Genomic DNA, 22,855 nt, shown 5'->3' on the forward strand with positions numbered 1-22,855 from the left:
ATGGTCACACATATGTCTGTGCAGGAGCTGGGCAAAGAGGCAGGCCCGTTTCCTAGTGAGGTGTGTGCACAGCGGCCCACCCAGGGGCACAGCAAAGCTGGCTTCATGAGGCTGGTGACCCTAGGCTCGGTGTGACTGAAGGGAAGGGTAAGGTCCCACCTCCCCACCATCCCCAGCAAAATCATCTCCCGGCCTGAAGAATAAATCCTCTGAGTTAAGACACTGACTCTTATGTATTACATGTTTCATCCCCTTGAAAGCACAGGGAGAATACATGGAGTTGAAGCAGGCTATCAACACACTGGTTGTTGACTTGAGTGAGATAGAGTGGAAATTCAAGACATGGTTCTAGCTTCAATGGATTATAAAATCTTGGGCAATTTGTTCTCTCTGAGCATCTGTTTCATGATCTATTAAATGGGGGTATTATTCCTTGCCCTACCTACTTTAGAGGTAAAGACTGGTATTTCAATTCCAAATCTGAATTTAAGGGAATCAAAGCTTTTCCCATGCAGACATCCCAACTTGCCCCCCAAATGCCCCATACCTGAATGCCAGACATGGAAAAGGGTCTGCTGATAGGTCACTTCTGAGGGAGGAATACAAATCAGAAAGTCCACCTTCTCGAAGGATCCCAAGTCCAAATTTTGGGTGCTGGAATCCGCAATTGAACACACGTGGGAGAGGAGCTTCTGAGCCACGGCCAGCTGGAAGGGCCGGATGTGGTGGGGCTCCAGGTTGTAACCTGGAACCATAGCCCCCACAAAGGTGAGATGCACCCAAGAGCAGAGGGTCAACACCCTGGACCTCTGCTAGGGAATCCTGCAGTGGGCCCCTGTCTAGTGCACAGAGTGATCAAAGGGGGATCACACCAACATTTATCGAGTGCCTACTCTGGGCTATGTACATTTCACACTATTCGGAATTTAATAAAAAAAAGGATGAACAGTGCTCAGGGAGCACAGAGGCAGTGACCTACTCTACCTGAAGGGCGACAAAGACAGCATCGCAAGGAAGCTGACCCTGAGACAGGACTTTGGAAGAGGCTGCGAGTTCTCTGGAAGGGAGGGAGACCATCACAGCTCTTCGGGAACTCAGGATACATAAAATATTTCAACGATGCATTGATAAGCTGGGAATTAACACAGAGAAATGCACCGTCTCCGGAAAAGCCTACAAGCATACATTTCAGGGTAGGATGAGACCACTAGTGTTAAGGACTAAAATAAAAAATTATATATTAGTCCATTTTGATGCTAAGAAAATGCCCTGCCTTCTGCATGTGCTGCTTTTTTTTATTATAATATTTTTTTATTATATTATGCTAGTCACCATACAGTACATCCCTGGTTTTTGATGTAAAGTTCCATGATTCGTTACTTGCGTATAACACCCAGTGCACCATGCAATACGTGCCCTCCTTACTACCCATCACCAGCCTATCCCATTCCCCCACCCCCCTCCCTCTGAAGCCCTCAGTTTCTCAGAGTCCATAGTCTCTATGTTTCATTCCCCCTTCTGATTACCCCCCCTTTCTTTATCCCTTTCTTCCCCTACCGATCATCCTAGTTCTCATGTTCCACAGATGAGAGAAACCATATGGTAATTGTCTTTTCTGCTTGACTTATTTCACTTAGCATTATCTCCTCCAGTGCCGTCCATGTCTGCATGTGCTTCTAACTTTGCTTCCTCATAGCCCCCCCGGCACCCCCTGGATGCTGTCTCACCAGCCCAGACCCTGGCCGCTGGCTCCCCGCATCACTCACTCGTGCATGCCGGAGCTCCACCAACATCCAGGGATGCTGATTTGGTGACAGAGGAGGCAGTAAGTGATGACGGAATATGGCCTTGATTTTCCTGATGAAATTTGTCCAGCAAAATGTCAATGTCACCCTCTGCCCAAAACAGAACAACAGAAATGGGTTTTCCATCCCAGTGAAACTCAGCAACTTCCATGCGACACCTACGTATGAGGCACTGTCCCGGGCCCAGGGTAATGGAAATAGAGAAGACATGGCCCAGCCAGCCAAGGAGCCCACCGTCTAGTGAGGAAGGCAACTATGTCAGAGAAAATTGCACTGTGAGGTGGTGGGTGCCAGGACAGAAGGAAGAGCCAGATGGTAAAGGACAGGAGGAAGGCGTCTGAGCCCATCCTAGAGAAGGAAGGGCCAGCAGAAGTTTCTGGGAGGAAATGGAGTGAGGAGCCAGGCAAAGAAGGGAGGAGGGCACGGAACTCCCAGCATAGAACACGCAGACTCAAGAAATTCAGAGGGGGAGGTAGGGAGCCGCAGTGCACAGGGCTGGGGAGGTATAGGGGAACAGGCACAGGACCCTTGTGTGCCTCAAAAACCAGAAACCACAAAGCTCCCCCCCCCCCCACCTAGGAAGTCCCATAGTCAGCACAGGAAGATGGCCGGCTGGAGGCCACCACAGAAAGGGTCGTAAATGCTAACTCGGAGAACGTAGGGGTCAGCCCGCACACCCAAACCAAGGCCAGCCTCAGCAGGTCCTAGGGAACGGGCTCGGAGAGGACTTCACCTTTGCATCTTTGTTTCTGCCCCTCCCACTTGCGAATTTACACCTGTCTCTCCACAAGCCTACCTGGACAGAGGGTGCTAAAAAAGGCCCCCAGGGAGTCCACTTTCCCTGTAACCAGCTCATAATTGACTTCTTTCTGGTACTCCGCTGGGGTGAGAAGGCTCTCGGAAAGAATTCGGGCTTGGTATTTTCCTGGAAAACAAACAACAACTTTCACTGGGCCCCTCCACTTAGAATTAGCACGTGAGCCCCTCGATGGCAGAGTCTGTGCTCATCGCTCTCTTTCTCTCTCTCCCGATCCCCCAAGCCTGTCATCATGCCTGGTTAAGAGCAGGTGCTCATGTTGGTTCAATGAATAAATGGCATAAACCATCCTGGCTCAGTTTAATAGTTAGGAGGATAAGAGGGAAAACCCAGAGCATTGGCCTTGGAACTTCCCTTCCCACTTACTAGCTGTGTAACCTGAGATACTTAACCCTTCCAGCCTGTTTCCCCATCTGAAACACGGACTCGCAACAGTGGCTACTTCTGAGGACTGTCGTGAGAACGGCCAAGAAGACACCGTTTATAAAATGCTTAGCCCGATCCCTGGCATACAACAAGCCTCCAGGTTCATTTCCAGAAGTACTACTCAAATCACATAAAGAATTTATAAAACAGAAACAAAAATAAAAAACGGAATGAGTTTAGGATCAGGAATGCTCAAGGATAACCCAGGGACTGCATGGTGACAATGTGCATTTTTATATATTTACATAAAAGAGATACAAAAATATCAGGCTTAAAACACGTAACACCCGTGGCATCATTTTTTTTTCAACAGTCCAAAAACGGGAGTGCACCAATTGGCCAAAAATTATTCTGAAGTTTACAAACTGACCCACGATGATCTATGAATACCGTGCAACAGTGGTAAGAGCAAGGTTTTAAATCTTGACTGACAGTCCTATTTAAGTTGAGAAATCTGCTCGTATCCATGACTCTCTAATCAAGAAAATGCTAGATTTTGGAATTTTCTTGTTTTCTTTTTTAACTAACAAGATGAAGCTGGGAGGAAGGCATTCTATTGCTCTGAGAGGGGAACAAATGAGGTCAGTGAATTAAGGAAGTCGCTGCACAGGGTAACATGATAATGTGCACACCGAGCAACCTGCCACATACAAGTTGCTTGACTGGGCGCCTGGGTGGCTGTGGCGGTGAAGCCTCTGCCTTCGGCTCAGGTCAGGACCCCGGAGTCCCGGGATCAAGTCCCACACTGAGTCCCACATGGGCTCCCTGCTCAGCGGGGAGTCTGCGTCTCCCTCTGCCCTTCACCCTGATTGTGCTCTCTTGCGTGCTCTCTCTCTCTCCAATAAATAAATAAATAAATTTTAAAAATTGCTTGATCTATTGAATCTCTTCCAAGGAATTGTCCTCGGCTTCCTTTCATCCACCTGCAACCACGGGCATGCCCTGGGCTTGGTCACTTGATGCCTCTGCCCCTCTGTATCCTCCACTCCGTGCAGCCCACTCCCCAGCCACCTCCGACACTCCAACAATCCCTCCACTCTTCCCAAATCCGTGGAGCCTCCCGGAGGTTCTCATGCCCCCCTCCTTTGGCTGAGAGTCCATGTCCTGCAATACTCACGCTCTCGTATCCCTCAACAGCCTTGTTCTACCCTCTGCCTCAAACCCCTTTCCTGCTCTGTGTCTGTACCGAGGGGCTGGACGTGGCTGGGGAGAAGACCATAGCCACACTGACTCGACTCCTGAGAATCCTGGGCCAACGCTCCCACCGTGCACCGCAGCCCCGGCCCTCTCTCCTGCTGGAGGACCCCCCCTAACCAGCACCTCTCCTGCCTGCACCATCTACTTTTCCCTCTGCCCCAGCATTCCCGCCACCTAACACAGGCTTGCACTGTCTGACTCAGAACACCCACAAAAACCCGATCCCATTCTGCCTCCATCATGATCTCCCATTTCTCTATTCCTTTTAAGGCAAAACTTCCCAACCCAGTTGTCTCAATTTGTTCCTTCACTCATCCTCCCTGGAGCCCAACCCAGGAAATGCCTTCATCCCACCGCCCCACAAGGACGGCTGTGTCCCTGTCACCGGGGACTGCCCTGGTGACAGAGGGAGGAGCGGATTCTGGCTCAGACAGCAGCATCTGACCCATCTGGGGCCTCTCCCCTGTTTCCCGATAACCATTTAAAAGTTTTCAAAAAAACAAAAACATTTCCGCTGTTCCTGCCATCTCGGTAGATGGTGTCTGCGTTATTCCAGCTACCCAGGCCAAAGCCCTCAGTGTGCTCCCTGAGTCCTTGCTGCCTCCCACAGCCCACACCGGCCCCACCCAGAAGCCCTACAGACACCCACTGCACAAACACCCAGAACCCGCCCGGCCCCAGGGACTGGGCGCTGGACAAATCCAGCAGCCTCCTCCCCAGATCTGCTCTTCACATACACAAAATGGGTGATTCTTCTAACACAAGTCAGGTCACATCCCTTCTCTGGGCAAATCTTCCAATGGTTTCTCAATTCGCTCAGGGGAAAATTCAAACTTCTGCGAAGGCTCTTGGGGCCCCAGGCAACGGCCTAATCCCATCCTCTGCCCTGGGCTCCTGCTTCCCTACAACAGGCTAGGCACAGCACGTTGCCACATGGTCTTGGGGAGCCCTCCAGCTGTCCCCAGTAGCAACATCGCCTGCCTCATTTCTCCCAGGCCCCTGCTCTAATGTCACCTCTGTAGATAGGTCCTCCTGACCCCTCCTAATAGCTGCTTCCCAAATGGGATCTGCCATCCCCTGGCCCTTCCACCCGAGATGTTCTGCACTGTTTGACGTCTGCCTCCCCCACCAGAATGTCCACTCCAGGAAGGCAAGGACCTTGTCGTCTTCGTGCCTGTGTCCCCAGCCCCTAGAACAGTGTCTGCACATAGTAGGGCTTCAATAAGTGTTTTTATAGTTTATTAGTTAATTAACTCATTAATCTGCATCATACAGTAAGATGGCTGGTTTTTTGCTCTGCACTAGCTAGCTGAAGGAACAGAGGGCCAGAGTCAGGAAGGGACCAGTCCCATCACCAGGTGCATGGAGCCAGGTTTTCCACCCCGTCTATCCGCGCTCCAGAGGTGCCCAGGCTCTCTAGGGGGAAATGGGAATGCTCACCTTCCTCTCGGAGGAGGAATAAATTTTAACTCGGCAGGCTAGCCAGGGCACACGCCTCTCACACCAGGAGGGCGCCAACTGCAGTCACTAACCAACTGCGGCTACAAACCCTGGCCACGAGAGGCAAAGCACGCAGATCTGCAAGGGAAGAGGCGCGGGGCTCACCGGTGACCGCGACGCAGGAGTCGATGGCGGGGCTGCGGCAGGCGCGGACGATCACCACGTAGTTGGTCTTGGCGAGCTTGCCCTCGATGAGCAGCCGGAACATCTCCGAGAGGCCCTCGGCCAGGGAGTAGGTGCACTCGATGATGTGCACGCTGTCGTTGCAGGAGGTGGCGGCCAGGCCGGCCAGCCAGGGCAGCTGCGCCGAGGTGACCGGGGCCACGGCACTGGGTGCCGGCGGGCAGGGCTGCGGCTGCGCCTGCTGGTACTGCCGGATCTCCGTCAGGTGCGACTCACGCCACGAGCGCAGGAAGATCTGCTCCAGGTCCTCCATCAGGGGCACCTGGTCGGCTGCTGGCAACGACAAGACGGCGGGAGAGGCTTCAGGGCCCGCCCGCAAACACAGAGCGCCGTCCTGGGGAGATGTGTGCGGGGAGTTCAACAGTAACACAACCGCATCATTCACGCGCCGGCGTCTTACAGATGCCGGGATGCGAGCACACAAGGGGGGGCGCACACAAGCAGCCACACGCTCCCCAGCCTAACCACAGCTCCTCCTGCCCATTTCTCAGTCCGGCTTTCTGCGACAGGTTCTAAATTGCGGTAAGGACTAAAGCCTCCGACTCAGGGCTTGTCCCGTTTCCCCTACCTCCCTGCGGAGCCGCGTGTCATGCTGTCTGCGGTCTGCGAAACCAGCACTGTCGCTGGGCCCATCAGTTCCCTTCATGGGAGGCTCCGCCATCTACTCACCAATGTCTCTAATGTTGATCCTTTTATGGCTTCCAAATAACCACCACTCTGAATACCTCCACAATCACACGTCTTTATGGATAAAACCTGATTTCCTAAATTCCCAAAACTGGGCTTCTGGAGTCAACTAATCTACATCATCGGACTGTTTCCAGATGGTCCAAGTGTGCCAAGCCGCCATGACGTTAAGGGCAGCTGAGGACACTGGTGATACTGCACCCTTAGCTCCACTGGATACCATCGCTTGTGTTAATTTCACCAAGAAACATGATTCAATTTGTTCATTTGTGCCTCTCTGACGCCTAGTGAAACTGAATACTTCCAGCAGTTCTTTCCTACAGACATTTTCTGGTGTGTTTGTCCAAATTTTACACCTGGGTGAGCTGGAGGAAAGAGCACCCCACTTGAATTCAGAAGCTGTGCTCCCTCCCAGCTCCACCCAGCACCATCTCGGACCTAGAGCTAGCTACCTTAGGATACTGGTTCCGGACCTCAAAGATGGAGATCACACCACCCCCTCACCCGGCTAGACCACGATTTGAGTAGATTAACTGTTAGACCTCCCATCTCTAAAATCTTGCCCCTGAGCCCACACCCCCTTCTGGAATCACCGTCATCAAGCAAAGCTCTGGGGAGTTGTCTACCCTCACCACACCTGTTTCCTCACCTCCTCTCTCCAATCCCCTGCAGCACACGGCTTCTGTCCCCACACTCCTCGTACACACTCATGGTCAGGGGTGCCGATCGTTTCCATTCACTCAAACCCAATGGCCAATAATGAGCCCTCACTCCGCTCCTGGCCTCACTGACTCAGGGGACTAGTCCCTCTCCTGAAGTGCTTTCACTGGATTCTGCATCAGTGTTTCCTGTTCCTTCCACACGTGCTGGCTGAGCACCAACCTTACACTGTAGGTGCCGCTGGACACACAGACGTGCACGAAGTCAACATTCCTGATCTCACAGCCCTTACAACCGAACGGGGGAGGGGCACCCAAATAAACAAACGCACATGGCACGTAACTCCTGCGAGTGCTGCTGCTCTCAACGTAAGGTAAAGAGGAGACAGACCCACGGGGCCTGCGGAGGGGGCGGGGGCTTAGATGCGGCGATGAGAAGGCCTCTCTAGATGACATGTGCACCGGAACTCAGAGGCCATGAAGCAGCAGTCGTGCAAATGTCCTGGGCACGAGTGTTTCTCGGGGAAGGAGCAGCCAGCGCAGGGGAGACTGGTATGCCTGGGGGAACGGCAGGGCCGGAGCAAAGGAAGCAGCTGTGGGAAGCAGGCCAGTCACGTGGCCCCTGGAACCAGTGTGGGCAGAGTGTGATAGGAAACCTTGGCAGGCTCCAGCAGAGCACAGACACGATTAGACTCACAGTTGGAACCGATGTGCAGAATGGGGGCAAGAGCGGCACCTGGCAAGGAAGGCATGATGGGGAGGGTGGGTGAGGGTGGGTCTGGGACGAAGCAGGGCTCACCAGTGCATGGCATGTGGGTCATGAGAAAGAACAAGATGCACACCGTGTTTCCCCAGATTCCCGACCGTTCCAGGCAACATTCTCAGGGTTCTGCCCAACCCTCTGCCTCCCTGCTGCTCCCTCCACTTCTTCCTTCCGATCCCCGACTGCTGGGGTGCCCCGGGGCTCAAACATCGGCGCCTTTCTCCCAGGGGCTCTTTTCTAGTCTCCCAGCTTCAGTAGAGATCATCACTGGGCCAATGTTCCCCAAACTGACACCAGTAGCTGCACCTTCTCCCCAGGACTCAAGTCCTGTCCGGCCAATCCTGGAATCAGCCCTTGGCGGCCTCACGGGCATCTCAAACTTGAAACAGCCAAGACAGAACTTACACTCATCCTCAGGTTCCACCACCCACCTGGGAGCTCTAGTCAAAACCCAGGCTGCCCTGTTCCCTCCCCACCCTCAGACCGCCTACTGCCCTTACACCTTCAGAATAAATCCAGCGTCTCCCTCCTGTGACCCTTAAGGGTCAAAGCCACCTTCTACTTTCACTGGGACAACACAGCCCTGCACCAGCCAGCCCCACACAGCAGCTGCTGTGGTTTCTAGAAGCGACGGTCAGATCATATCCACCCCTTGCCTAAAACCATTTCAGAGGTGCCATGGATTGAACTGTGTGCTCCCCAAATTCATATGTGGATGCCGTAACCCTCGTTGTGACTGTCTTTGGCGATAAGACCTTTAAAGAGATATTAACACTAAGTGAGGTCATAGGGTGAGGCCCTGGTCCAGTGGGACCAGTGGTGGTATGGAGAGAGACACCAGAGCTCTCTTGTCCCTCTCCCCACACGCATTCACCCAGGAAAGGCCCCGTGAGCACACAGAGGAGGTGCTGTCTGCAAGCCAGGAAGGGAAGCCTCCCGAGAACCCAACCATTTGGCACCTGAATGTCGGGCTCCCAGAACCCTGAAACATAAACGTCTGCTGCTTAAGCCCCCAAGCTGAGGCACTGTGCTGCGGCGACAGGAGCTGACGGGTACAAGTTGTCCGTCAGCGTGTCTAAAGCGCAAACCCTCGACTGTACCGAGGCCCTGCCCCTCTGCCGGCACCCCATCCCCCACTGTGCGGCAGCCACAGGCCTGGCCGCAGCCCTCACCCACCTCTCCGTCACCTCCCCCACCTCTTCACAAGGCTGCTCCGTCCCACTCAGGTCCCCTCCAACATCGCCTCCTCGCAGAGGCCTTTCTCCGTGACGCTGAATCAACCCCCCACATACGGCTCCCTCTCCCCGCTCACACACGCCACCCGTTCACGGCTCCTCTCCCACCAGAACATACTCTCCCGAGGGCAGAGTGTTTCAGTCCCCGATCCCTCCGTGCATCTGGAAGGGCAGGTGCATGGTTTTTGGGTCACCTCCATGGGTTCTGACCCACTTCAGGCCCGGCCTGGGCTCTCAGGGCAGTGACCTGACTGCGGCATCAGCACGACCCCGGGCTTCCATCGCCCCCGGCCCCGTGGCTTCACAAGGGCTCCAAGTGCGAGCCGTGATCAGGACTTCTGCATTTCCCCACTTTTCCTCCCACGCGACTAGAGGGAGACTCACCGAGCTGGACGAGATAGTAGACGGTGAGCAGAAGCTGCATCTCCTCGGAGATGGGCTGTATGGTGGAGGCCCCGTATTGCTCGTACGCCCGAGAGATGGACTGGGAGTTCTGGTAGCACGTGTACAGGAGGGGGCTCACGACGACGTCGCTCAGGTTCCCACAGAGGTAAGGGAAGTTCCCGTGGCCTGCGGGAGAAGAAACCCCCCCGCTTGGCAGCCGGCACTGGGCACAGCGTGTGGCCCCCACACGTGCGAGATCTCCAAATACGAGGGGAGCAATGCCGCTGGGGTAACTCTCGTGCCCCTTTTTGTGGAGACCTCGGACTTCCTGCCCTTGCTGGGCTGGCGCAGCGGCTCTGATAATGGACCAGGGCTGCAGCACGTGTTCAGTGCCTTGTGTCACACGTGCGCGAGCTGCAGCCCAGAGGGACACGCCCATAGCAGAAGCGACACCTCGGGCCGCTCCTCTGCACCGACCAGACAACGCCTCGTGGAAGCAGCCCCTTCTGGCTCTCTGCCGACCGCCTGCCGGCCCGCCAGCAGCACCCCGACACCTCCACGTGGATTCACATCCTCCCAGGGCTCTCGAGCAAGCTGGGTTAGGAAGGTAAATCACCGTACAGACCAGAGGCTCCAGGCCCTGAGAGAACTTGACCAACGCTTTAGTGCACATCATAGATTCATTCTGACAACAACCCCCAGGGGCAGAAGAGCCCGGCTGGGTTGGACTCTCCTCCGAGCCGTGCATCAGCTGGGGGGCCCTGGGCAGGAAGCTTGACATCGCTAAGCCTCAGTCTCCACATCTGTACAACGGGGTGAACACATGCAGTCCCCATGGGGCTGCTGAGGTGATCGGATGTGCTAAATGCGTGTGTGGGGTCCTGTTCTCAGGCGCTCTACACTTACACATGAAACACACACTTACTGAACGCCTGCTGTATGCTACATGTGGGCATCGTGCTTGGCTCCAGGGAGAATCTGATGACTGAGATTCAGTTCACACCGTCAAGGAATTGCTGCTCAAACCTGCAGGTGCATGAGGGTCCCCTGAAAGGCAGCCTAAGGCACAGACTGCTGGGCCCTATCGCACAGCTTCGGATTCAGGAATGGGGCCTGACTGCTGGGATGTGCCTGGGAAATCATGCCTCTGACAGGTCCTGGAGGAGGCTGGTTCTGCTGCTGGACCAGAGACCACAACCGGGGTGCCGCTGCTTACCAACACCGTGATTCAAGCTGTGTGGGGGTCCAGGTGAGAAAGAAACTAAGGAAGCCTCACCAAGAAGCCACGGGGGTGGTTTGGGCATGCGGTGGGTGGGGGCGGGCGGGGAGAGCCAGGGAAGCAAGCATGTTACGAAAAGCGCATGGCTCGAACAGAGCAGCCGCGCCAGGAAGTGCCATGAACTCGAGGAACGAGGAGGATGGGCTCTGTCTAAGGTCTGCTGGGCCCTCACCCCAACTCTCCTGGGGCTCCTGGCTCGGGGTAGGTGCAGGTGTGGGTCCTGCCGGTGTCATCGTGCTCTGTTTTCTCATCACTGTGTTCTCAGCACCTACCATGGACACGTGATGGCCATGGTAGGTGCACGGGTAATGCTGCTGCATGCTGACCCCACCTGAATCAGCCAATAGGGCCCAACGGAATACTGGCCCTGTCTCCTGCCCAGTTCAAAACCCAGATTTGCACCCTTCTTCCTAAATACCCTGTCCACTTTCGGTTTTTTAGGAAAGAGGAGTGCTTCTCTTAGTTCTTAACTGCCAGTAAGATCTCTCTCCCGCTCTCCTACCGCCCTCTCTCCTCTAATCGTACAAACACGATACCGAATACAGTATTAACTTAATTAAGAAGAATCTGAATGCGCATGTGTGTTCCTACGTGTGTGCGCGCATGTGCACATTATCATAGGCCAGCACGTGGGACCAGCGAAAACCATCATCAAACAAGTCCCGCCCATGCTTCACATTTCGAGATCTCGTGCTTCGCTAGAAAGGGACTTCTGTAGTTGCGCCAAACACGTACCTCCACGTAGCACACGTTATACTGTCACGATACAGAGATCAAATCTAGTTTTCTTTTATGCTTCCACATGGTGACCGTGGCCATCTCGGCCCAAAGTCAGATTTCATAGTCAATATACACCAGTGGCACAGGGTGACAACAGGACCACCCGCCAGACCAGGGGTCCTTGAAGCAAGGAGCTGATGGATCTGTCTCCGACCCCTGGTGCTTCGTACTGGGCATGTTCCCGGGGCAGCAGCTCAGCGAGGTTGAATGAATGAACGCGTGAATGAACGAACAGATGGGCATCTTGGAACCAATTCATTTCACCCGGGGCTCGTTGTGGGAAACCGTGACCAGCTCTAGAACTCTCAACATCTGATCAGGGGCGACACTAGTGACTGGTCTGCTTTGTTCTTTCATTGCTCTGGACGGGATCTTGGAGCTTTCTCAGGAGGACACTCCTGGCATCAGCCTGTTGCCTGTTCCCTGTGGACTGCTTCAGGCCCCCCGACCTCCACCATTTGTCCCACTGCTGCACTTGCCTTTAAATATCACTGGCTTGGCCTTGCATATTTTCAGCAAGTTGTCAGGAACGGACACTGGTTCTCCCGAGGCCACGACAGGAAAGGTGACTGAAGCTGGTCCCACCAAGCCAACCTGGGGCACGCAGGAAATGCCCGCACTCTCTAGAAGCATGCCAAGAGTGTTAGGAAGACACATGGAACAGGACCGCCTACTCTGAGCGACGTGACGTCAGTCCGGCCTACACACCTGCTACAGCCTGGCGCTTACCCCCACTTGGGGGAACATCCAAGTCTTGGAATCACGGATTCCTGAGGTCAAGCATCTTTCAGGTCGCTCAATCCATCCTTCCGCACCAAACACCACAGTCTCCTCCTCAATCTCTCTGCCTCGTGACAGGCAAGCCCCTTTTCAATTTCTTTAGGGTCAAGGAGCTAGCTCCCCACTGTACAAGGACCCTGGCTCTGCTGTGCAGCTCCAACACGTGAGAGACCCTTCGGTCATACCCAAGTCTGCCCCCTAGAACATCCTCACCAATTTACACGTACGCGTGTGCATGCACACACACTCACACACACACGTGTGCCCCACCAGCGGCACCACCACCAGCCCCCGAGTCTCAGATATTTGGCAAGGCTGCTGACACTTACCATACTTAGCTCTGTCCCCAGCACCCTGGGAGTAGCCTCCATCTGTAGCTGATGGAGATTCTGGAGACCACCCTTTGTGGCGTTTTTTGGGAGGCCCGGAGTTTGATAAGATACCTAGACAACATTCAGAGTATGGATTAGACTGTCGCTAAGGACAAGCTTCAAAACATTCCCCTGATTTGGACAACACTTGTTATTTTAAACATCAGAGCTTTGCAATGGTTCTTAGCTGTTTAGGGAAGCATCTGGGCATAAGGAAACATTCTGTCCCTCTCAGTAAACATTTCATTCCAAACCATCCAAGTACTGAGACTTTCTCTGAGCCTCAGCACCCTATTCTTTAAAAAGGGATCAGAAACCCTACCGTGAAAGGTGGTTTGATAAAGACTAAAGAGCATGCATGTAAAGCACAGAGTCTGGGCCCACTGACTGGGAGCCCCCGAGATCACCCCCTCTCCCCCTCCTCGTCTAAACATTCCAGGGAGTGAGGATGTGTTTCTGCAGACCAGCCGCGCCATCCACCACCACAGTTTAACCACTGGGGGGCAGTATTGCTCCACCTTCTGCTCCACTCCCACCCCAGCCGTCATGACCGCTAGCTTCAGAACAAAAAATCAAGGGGAACAGAAGCTGGTATTCGCTGCTGTTATTGAGTCATCTCTGCCCCCTCTAGATAACAGCGTGTGCGTGACTCACGCTACGTTCCTGGGTTATTCAAAACATCAAGAATTGGTTACCATATTTTTTTGAGCAATCCAACACAAAATTTCCCCTGCGTTTAGAGCTATACATTCAACTATGACTGCACGTTAAACTCACCCGGGAAATCTTTAAAATTCTGTGCCAGGACGTAAGCCTATCCCAAGTAAACCAAAACCCAGCATCTGGGGGAACCCAGGCAACGTGGGGGCCCCAAGCTCCCTGGTGACTCTAACTCACAACCGAGGTTGAAAACCACAGTTTAGAGAGATGGTTCTGTAAATCTGGTCAGAGAAGGAAGGAACTGGACAGAAGCAGCAGAGGCTTATAAAAAATGCCCACTCCTGACCCTGCCTTGTCCTACAGAACCGGATCTCTGGAAACGAGAGTGAGAAAAATGCCATTATCCCCAGGCACGCTGGCTACGCCTAAGTGTGCTACGGTCTGAGCGTTATTGCTCTGGACTCTCTTAAAGGTAATAAGGTTATTCTCAACTCTTCCTTAGACTGATCAAAAATGAATAAAGTGAATGAAAAGATAAAATACAAGGTACTTTGTTTACACAGAGCGCTCAAGCAGGTGGGCTCCTTCGACCAACACCGCCCCCCCCCCCAGCAATGTGGGAGGCAGCTACGATTATGGCCGTTCATGTCAGACCACAGCTTCTCCTGCCCTTACCTCTGTCCTCGAATGCCAACAGAGACGCTCCCATAGACATGAAGATGCCAGCGCCCCTGATAACCACATTAAACTACCAAAGAGGGCTGGGCCTCGACACTAAGGACAGAAGGTCTACAGATGTTTTCCCCTTTGGGACACAAGCTCTAGCTGCTCCTTGAGACCAGTTCAGGGACGATGACGATGGTGGTGGCATAACAGTGTCCACTAGTGAGTTGCCGGAAGTGCCCTGAATCTCCATGCAGCCCCTCATCTGACCCTCTCAGCTGCCCTGACAGCAGAATTCTTATCTCTAGATGAGGCAACAGTTTAGTCAGAAGGCTTGTCCAAGATCCCCCATCTAATAAGAGCCACAGTTGAGTTTCGAATTCACATTTTTCTGATTTGGGAGCCCACGTTCTTCCCATGACACCATGCTGGCCCATTTCTCCAGAACTCTACAGCCCTCCTGATCCCCAGCCCCCAGGAGACTGGGCACGGCCCCACAGACTCGGGAGGCACCTGCTGGTCGGTCCAGACTCCCCACCCCCATGCCACACAAACTCCAGGAGGCTCAGTGGCCCCAGCACAGTGGCTCCCACAACCCCCACAGCAGCCTGGCCCGGAGAAAAGCACGACCCCCCAGGACAGGCAATGCTACCTAGCGCCGAGGGCCGCGGCACAGCCGACGGGTCATTCTTCACCAGCTGTTGGTGCTTCGGGGAATCTTTGCCATTGAGAACGGCTGGACCCACGGCTGCCGTTAGCGAGGGGTGCTCAGAGGCTGGTCCTGGCAGCAGAGAGAGAGAAGGGGGGGCACACAGTCAGTTTACAGGACACTCCGTGAGCCCAGCTAGTGGGAAATTACTCTTCTTCCATTTTTATTAACAAGCTTTTTGCCGACAAGTGATTCTGCCCACTGAGAACACACACACACACACACACGCACACGCACACACGCTCCTGATCCAGTGAGCACGGCTTGGGGAAAGAAGGACCAGGGAGACCTGAGGAGCCAGTGGGGCCCCGAATCCCAGGGGAGCACTCAAGGCCCTTCCACCTCCCTCCCCCTCCCACTCACAGCTCAGGCTTGTACCCAACATGCTCAGGAAAGCTGTCAGGCTTGCAGTCGCCCAGGTCCGGGCTGCTCATGGGGCCTGGGGCTCCCCGGGCCTGAGGATAATGCCGGGGAAAGAATGGTCAGAGAAGGAAGGAGTCTGGTCTGGAATGGTCTGGAAGGCACTCTAGAGCCAGGGGTAGCACAAAACGTTTCCTGTGGGTGAGGTGGCATGAGGAGGGGGTTCAGAGCATAGTTCTGAAGCCAGCCACCCTGGGTCTGAATCCCAGCTCTGCCGCCCCCTAGCTGAGTAACCACACTTAATTCACTCGACCTCCCTATGCTTCAACCTTCTCATCTACAAATAGGGACAATAACCGAGCCCCTGCGAGAAAGACATGATTTCACAGAAGCAAAGTGTGTAGACCAGTGCCTGGCAGATAGCAAACACTAAGAATTCACTATTAGTATCATTCTTAATCCTTACAATCACCCTGCAAATTAGAAAAGATTTTCCCCCCGGGCGCCTGGGTGGCTCAGATGGTTGAGCACCCAACTTGATCTCAGCATACTCGCTGCATTTAAAAAATAAAAAAATAAAAAAAGATTTTCTCCAACTCTACAGATGAGGAAAGATTCAAAGAATTTGAAATGTGTTGCCCCAAACTGCCCAGCCAGATGGTATCAGCACTGGACTTACACCCAGGTATTCCAGTGCTAAAAACAGTGGGCTCCCCAGTTGCCCTGGTAGCAGAGGTCCCGGGTGGCCTGGGCACCGTGAGGACAGCAGCAGACACCACGTAGAGAGGGAGGCATGGCGGGAGGGCTCAGTTCCCAAGCCCAGGCACAGCCTCTTCATTACCGATGTGATGAGCCAGGTGGGAGCAAGGGCACCAGCCCCCGTCTCAAGGGCCCTCTACAGACTGTCTCAGCCAGAGCAATGAAAACAGCCACCCCCCCATAGTGCTCAAGGAGGCTGCTGTGATCACAGCGATCACGCTTATGAGGTCTGTTCAGATGGCAAAATGCCAAGCACGTGAACCAGAAATGCCTGCTGTCAAATCTGGACTTCACCTCCTACGGCCCATGAGATCCTAGGCCAGCAGCCGAGCCTCGACTTCCCAGGCGGTACCCTGGGGGAACTCAAGCTGGCTTGCAGGGCGCTGTTAGGACTCAAGGAGGTACACACGCAGCATCAGGGCATACTGTGCACGAGGGAAGTGTGCTAGCCAGTGTCACCTGCCCCTTCCAGGAACTCCGGTCCGGCACTGACTTGGTGCTGTTACAGAGCGAGCTCTAAGCTGCAAACGGGGTGTGCAGAGGGACCCCACGCACCACACCGCCCATAATGGGATCGCCTTCTGTAGCCAACAGGAATGCAGGACATCTTTCCAAATCAAAAACATAGCATGCTGTGCCGGAAACTACTACAAATTCAAGATAAAACACAAAGGCACTGTACAAAAGATGACATACAAAGCACGCCTATTATTTATCTTGAAGAATGTGTGGCCGCCACGCCAGGGACACACCAGGCCCGTGGGTACAGCATTTCTGGCATTTGGATGCCACTCACCTGCCTGCTGGGTTCCTGTCGGGAGGCTTAGCGTCGTGCCAGGGACGGGCTCGCTGGAGAAGGCAGCCAGAGGCCCGGAGCTCTCCACAGACGGGAAGAGGGAACCGGAGCACGTACTGGCCGAGGTCTGCCGGCTTCTGAACTCTAAGGAGGCAAGATGCATGCGTGAAAACCAATTCCCCACCGTGTCTGAAATGTTTTCCTAGACCGGCGTTTGTCCCACAAGAGTGCTAGATACCTAGAGAACTAAAATGGTGCAACAGCTTCCTGGCTTTGCTTCAGGGTAGCTGGGGGGAGGCGGGGGTGCTCCGTGTCAAGGGTGGGGAAATCCGTCTGGGGGACAGCTCTGATCATCAGGGGTGGGAAGCATCATGAGCATTGGAGAAAAACAGATGACACAAATGAGTGACCCCATCGCAGCCCTTCAAGTCCAAGGAAAGACTATATTACTCAGAGGGAGAGGAACAGCCAACATCTGCCCCCCGCCCTCCATCCTGAAAGTCACCCTCAGTCGGAAAGATGGACCCCAGTGGCACATCTAACGGTGAGGTGCTTGGTCACAGCAAGTGATCAAAGGCTCTTATCTGGTCCCACAGTGGAAGCACCACTGCCTCCCAGGACCTAGAAAATGACGGGCACATAGCAGGAGCTCAAGAAATATTTATCAAGTGATGTAAGAAAAGGACAGGGGTGGGGAGGAATGCCCAGAGCCAGCCCCTTCCGAAGCCCTTCCTTCTCTTCACAGCAGCTGGCTGGGGGAGGCCAGGTGACCAGAAGGGAGGTTCTCGCTGAGACCCCTCCTGGGAGACATCCCTCCACGACAGGTTGAGGGGGGCATCTCAGGGACCACCTACGGCTGGGCCTCTGAAAATCCATTCCCCCCCTCCCCTCCGTAGCTGCCTTAGCCAAGGGTGAGATGGGGAGACAGGAGAGAGGAGAGAAGCCCAGGAACTTCTTCAAGGACAGGACAGAGGCTGGCCTTTCTATTCTGTTCACAGAGCTCAGGGCAGAGAGAGGAGGGGCATTATTCAAGCCATTATTCCTCTAAATCAGGGTTTCTCAACCCTGGCACCACTGGTGTTTCAGACTGCATAGTTCTTCGTGGGGGGCTGTCCTGTGTGCCGCAGGATGTCCCTGGCCGGCACCTGCTAGATGACAGGAGCAGCTCCCCAGTCATGAGCATCATAAAGGTCACCAAGTGTTGCCGAATGTCCCATGGGGGACAAAATCACCCCCGGTTGAGAACCCATGCCCCAAACACCTGCCACAAGAAGGCACAGCAAGGTGTGGCTCTCTATCAGCTTTTAAATGTCCCGCATAATTAGGCAGGTACCAGACACACCCATAATGCACAGCAGCGTTGTGATTTCAACGGGCCTGAACTCTTGCCTGCAATCATGCCCGCAGGGCAGTCTTTCCTCAAAGTCCTGCTGCCTGGCACCTGGGCCCTCGTGGAGGACCCCCCGTTCACCCACCCAATCCCGCCTGAAACCCAAATGCTCACCTGAGCCCTTCCAGCAAATGAGAGGTCCTTTGGTGAGAGCCCCTTGGGCATTGCGGACCAGGTAATACTTCAAGTGTTTCTGCTTCTTGGGCTGAGTGGTCAACTTAAGATTTATGTGATTAGAGAATTCTGTGAAGTAACAGAAGCCTGTCTTTCCACAGCCAACACAATTCCCAGAGAAACCTAGGGGAGGAAACAAACCGTGAATGTCTCCATCTTTCCACAGCCAACACAATTCCCAGAGAAACCTAGGGGAGGAAACAAACCGTGAATGTCTCCAACTTACCTTCAACATCCTCTTCAAATAACATAGACCACACGGACACTCTAACTGTTGACATTCTGACCACCAACCAGAAAATTCCACAGGGCAAAGGTCCCTGGCACCTTATGCTGGGCCAGGGGTCAGGATGACCTTGACTCAAACAGAAGAACCACGAAGACTTAGTCATGGACACGCCCCCACCCCCTCCTCCCCAGCAAGCTTGGAAGACTGAACTTGCCCCAGGGGCAAATTTTAAAGCCTGTTACACAGAGCAAACTTTACGAGACAAGAACTGTCATGTTCAACTGTCTACACAGATCGAGTACTTGTAACAAGGTGGTACATCCGTCTCCAGTCACAGAATCTCAAAGCCATCCGACCACCAACGCTAGGATGCACAGAGAGTTCCCGATAGCCCCAGATTCCATCCCGATCCCATGAGTTGCGGAAAAGAAGTGAGGAGGGCTCCACGGTGCATGGCCAGAATGGCGGCAAGGGAATTCTGGGGGCTCGGCAGCCAGGGTTGCACGGCCCGTCTGTGAGAGTGTGGCTGTCACCACTTCGGTGTCCCGCTGCTGAGGCCCAAATGGGCCTTCCTGGGAATGGACAGAGGTTCCCACCAGTTGCCCCATGACAAAACCACCCCTATGAACGGTTAAAATCCAGGGAGTACACAAGAAAAGACCTTTGCAAACTATCAAGTCCAATCACACCATCCTCAGAACCTCTGGTTCACGGAGGAAAAATGGGTTGATTGGCCTTTTTTGCCTGACAGCTGCTGGTGTTCACACCACCAGCTCAAGAAAGCTTTCATGAAGACCTTGCTTCGCCCACTGATGCACCTGGTTTCTATGGTACAAGGTCCTTTGGGAGGGGAGCCCCTAACGCTGAGACTAATCTATTTTGTCATATTCTTGGGCTGCAAGTTTACAAAGGTCACTCTGACTTAGCCCAGGAGGGCCGTATGGCCGTGTGTGTAAGCTCTGCTTTTTTAAACAGGATACTCCTGAGGCCTCTGGCTAAGGTTCAAAATAACATGTTAGTAAAGGTTCACCACATCTCCATGGAGAAACAAGACACCTACGTTACAGAAACTTACTGGATTTTCTGATCTGTTTTATTCTAAGCAAACTTAATATTCCTTCAAAGGACAAGTCTCTTGGTCGAGCCACTGGACGGGTACGGGTTGATTTAAACTTCCAGAATCCTATTCTCTCTGCACCAGAGCAAACAGACAAGGCACCAAGAAATGTCAAACACTGTGTTCTCCACTTACTTGTTTTTAAGGGGACAGGAAGGTAACGAATGTGCATGGAGAGCCAAGAACATTCTGGCCATCTGCTGTCCTACAGACAGGTCACTCGGCTATAATGACACAACTAGTTGATCTGGACAGCAAGACCTTCTTTGGGGAAGCCTGAGAACCAGGGAGGTTATGTAATATCCAAAGTGGAAGCAGAGACTGTGGCATTCCGTTCTAGCATGAGAACCGAGTGCAGACCCACAAACACGACATTCAAGGCCACCCCGAGTCCTACCCAATCCCCATCTCCAGTTTCCGCTCCTGTTCCCCACACTGCTATGCCAAATCTCCAACCGGACCCCCCTGCCCACTCCCACCGCCCTCCTGCCTCCAGGCTCACGCTCCTTCCTAGTTAAGCTCCACCTGCATGTGTCCCACTGTCACCCAATGCCCAACTCAAATGTCCACTTTTTCAGAGATCTCCTTGACCCAAAGGGCAAAAGCTTGCTCTTCTCAACCCTCTACCACTCTTTATACTGCTCAGAGGACCGTGGTAACTTCTTCTTTCGTGTTTATTGAAATTCACATCTTTTTCCCAAAACAATCCCCGTGCTCCAAAGGACTGGCATCATGGTGTGAGGGCACAGAGGTGGGGGCTGTGTGTGCACATGGAAATCTACGTGCACAGACTAGTGTCCAGCATATGGTGGACAGTCAGTAAATATCAGGAGGGAAAGCCGGAGAAACAAGGTTAACGATCCATGTGAACACTTCAGGATTTCTGCATATGCTTTGAAATAGTCATCTACTGTTTGTATTTATTCCTTTGTCTCCGACCTGGATCCCATAAGATAAGCCCAGCTTAACTGCCATCAGTGAATGAGGTCCTGAGAAAAGTTCCAAGCTTTTGGGAAGGGAATCTGACCCCAAGTGTTGAAAAGCTGGGTGAATAAGAACGGCCAGCCAGCCGTGGGCTGCTAAGAGCACCGTGCCAAGGCCAGCACCACCACGCCGAAGTAACCCCACGGACTTCAGGCCTTGGTCCCATGAGCAACGTGGGCTGTGGGACCTCGGCTCCCTTTCCGATGCTGGGCTGGGAAGCCCAGACCACCAGGAATGCTTCCTTGTGGTTCAGAAGGGGGAAACCCTGGGTCTTCTGGGTCCAGCAAAGATTGAGGGAGCCAGCAACCAAGCTGCTCTCCTGCTTTGCCAACAATTTCTGGCCCGAAGAATGGGCTGCTCTTCGGGGAGGTGATCTGGGACCATGGAAGGGGCCGACCGAGAAAACCACAGGACAGCTTCCCAACCAGTCCCAAGAGACCAGGGAAATGGCTGACATCACCCCAGCTGAACGCGTGAGGTAATTCTACTTTTTCACGAAATGCTCTGCAAGGCAATAAAAATGCATCACAAGGATGCATAAAATGAGCCATGCTCTTTGGAAATCCGCCACAGGACTGGGGAGTTGATGATGATCTCTTGACAAGACAGAAAGCATGGGATGCAGCCCGAGTCCTCAGACTCCCAGGCACAAACATTCAGGGTTGAGAGACATGGTTCCTTCGACGTCCTACAGCATAAAGTCGAGTCTCCCGGGACCACGCATGGCGGCACTACCGCTTGTCCCGCAGGCCCCCGTCTAGCTGTGTCTTTGTGCATATGGAGCCAGGCTGTCCCTCCCGTGGGAAGACCTCCTGGCAAGGCAGGGCTCAACGGGGCCTTGCGGACAAGGTCAGACCTGGAAAGGGGCTCCGTGCTCTATTTAAGGACGAAGCCATCACAGGCAGGCACTGCCACACCGGGGAGCCAAAGGGCCACCCTCCTGTCCCCTGAAAATGAGCGGCAACCCAGTACAAAAACAGCATTGTCTCTGGCTTACTACAACAAATTCAGGGGCAACAGTAAGCATCTAGCATTACGTCCACGCTGTGAACACAAGCTGTGGAAATCATTTCAAAGCCCCACGTGCGTGGTGGATGGAGCAGAAACGGGCAAAGAGAAAGAGATGTTCATTTCGGGGTGGTGGGCAATTTCTTCCTCTTCCACTTTGTGCTTGATTTCTGTTATTCCTGCCACGATCCTGTTTGTGGAGGTAAATATCGCCTCATAACAGATGAGGAAAAAACATGTCCATGGTCCCCAGCCTTGATAGTTTGGCCAAATTCCAATTGAAGTGTGGAAGGGATCTGCTTTCTACTCGTGTCTCAGAAGGTGGACCTCCAAGGCGTACCTCCCTTTGCAGCCTTCCATGAGTGCCTGGGAAGAAGGATCCAGACCAGAGTGCCTACCAGGCAGTGAGCAAGAGGCCCACACCCGAGAGGCAGGGAAAGCCTTAAGAGCCGAGTCAGGATTCAGATGAGACAGAAACAGGACGGGGGTGATGGGCATGGAAAGATGGGGTAACGCTGGTACGTTAGCAGGCTTGAAACATAACCAACAAGACCCCGGGATTATGGAGAACCCTACAACAAGGCTCATAACTCGTTTGCCCGCCTCTAGCTCTCCCTTGGGAAGAGGGGGAAAGAAATCAGCTCTTCATGTGACCTCCAAGAGACTGTTCTAAAATGCAAGTTAAAAACATAGCAATCATTGGGGCGCCTGGGTGGCACAGCGGTTAAGCGTCTGCCTTCGGCTCAGGGCGTGATCCCAGCATTATGGGATCGAGCCCCACATCAGGCTCCTCCACTATGAGCCTGCTTCTTCCTCTCCCACTCCCTGCTTGTGTTCCCTCTCTCACTGGCTGTCTCTATCTCTGTCGAATAAATAAATAAAATCTTTAAAAAAAAAACAACATAGCAATCACCTTATTTAAACATTTCCCAACACAGAAACTGTTAAGGGAAAACTAGGAAGGAGGGGCTTATACAAGAAGAGAGAATTAGTGACAGGTCAACCAATGCTTTGGGAGAATTTTGTTTGGATCTTGATTCAAACAACCGAACTGTGTAAAAAAAAACCAAAAACACAAAAAACTGTAAGACAGAATTTGAACACACTGGATATTTGATATTATGGAATGATTGTTACATT

The 22,855-nt window shown here is 53.3% G+C and overlaps 1 protein-coding gene across 9 annotated transcripts in view; it reads right to left on the bottom strand.

Annotated features, from left to right (window-relative positions):
* GREB1 (growth regulating estrogen receptor binding 1) overlaps nt 1–22,855 on the bottom strand; it is a 139,268-nt gene that overhangs the window by 38,299 nt on the left and 78,114 nt on the right. For 8 of the 9 annotated variants that reach the window (XM_002922741.4, XM_034659896.1, XM_034659895.1 and 5 more), the window contains 10 exons: nt 18,318–18,500; nt 16,814–16,957; nt 14,842–14,970; nt 12,825–12,938; nt 12,195–12,338; nt 9,657–9,842; nt 5,851–6,201; nt 2,602–2,730; nt 1,767–1,895; nt 548–745 (listed from right to left, as the gene is read on the bottom strand). In XM_002922741.4, coding sequence (XP_002922787.3) covers nt 548–745; nt 1,767–1,895; nt 2,602–2,730; nt 5,851–6,201; nt 9,657–9,842; nt 12,195–12,338; nt 12,825–12,938; nt 14,842–14,970; nt 16,814–16,957; nt 18,318–18,500 — 1,707 coding nt within the window. The remainder of the gene's footprint in view (nt 1–547; nt 746–1,766; nt 1,896–2,601; nt 2,731–5,850; nt 6,202–9,656; nt 9,843–12,194; nt 12,339–12,824; nt 12,939–14,841; nt 14,971–16,813; nt 16,958–18,317; nt 18,501–22,855) is intronic. The other variant, XM_034659891.1, reaches the window with a different exon arrangement.

The sequence above is a fragment of the Ailuropoda melanoleuca genome, chromosome 4 (genome assembly GCF_002007445.2).
Source record: "Ailuropoda melanoleuca isolate Jingjing chromosome 4, ASM200744v2, whole genome shotgun sequence".
Classification (NCBI taxonomy): domain Eukaryota; kingdom Metazoa; phylum Chordata; class Mammalia; order Carnivora; family Ursidae; genus Ailuropoda; species Ailuropoda melanoleuca.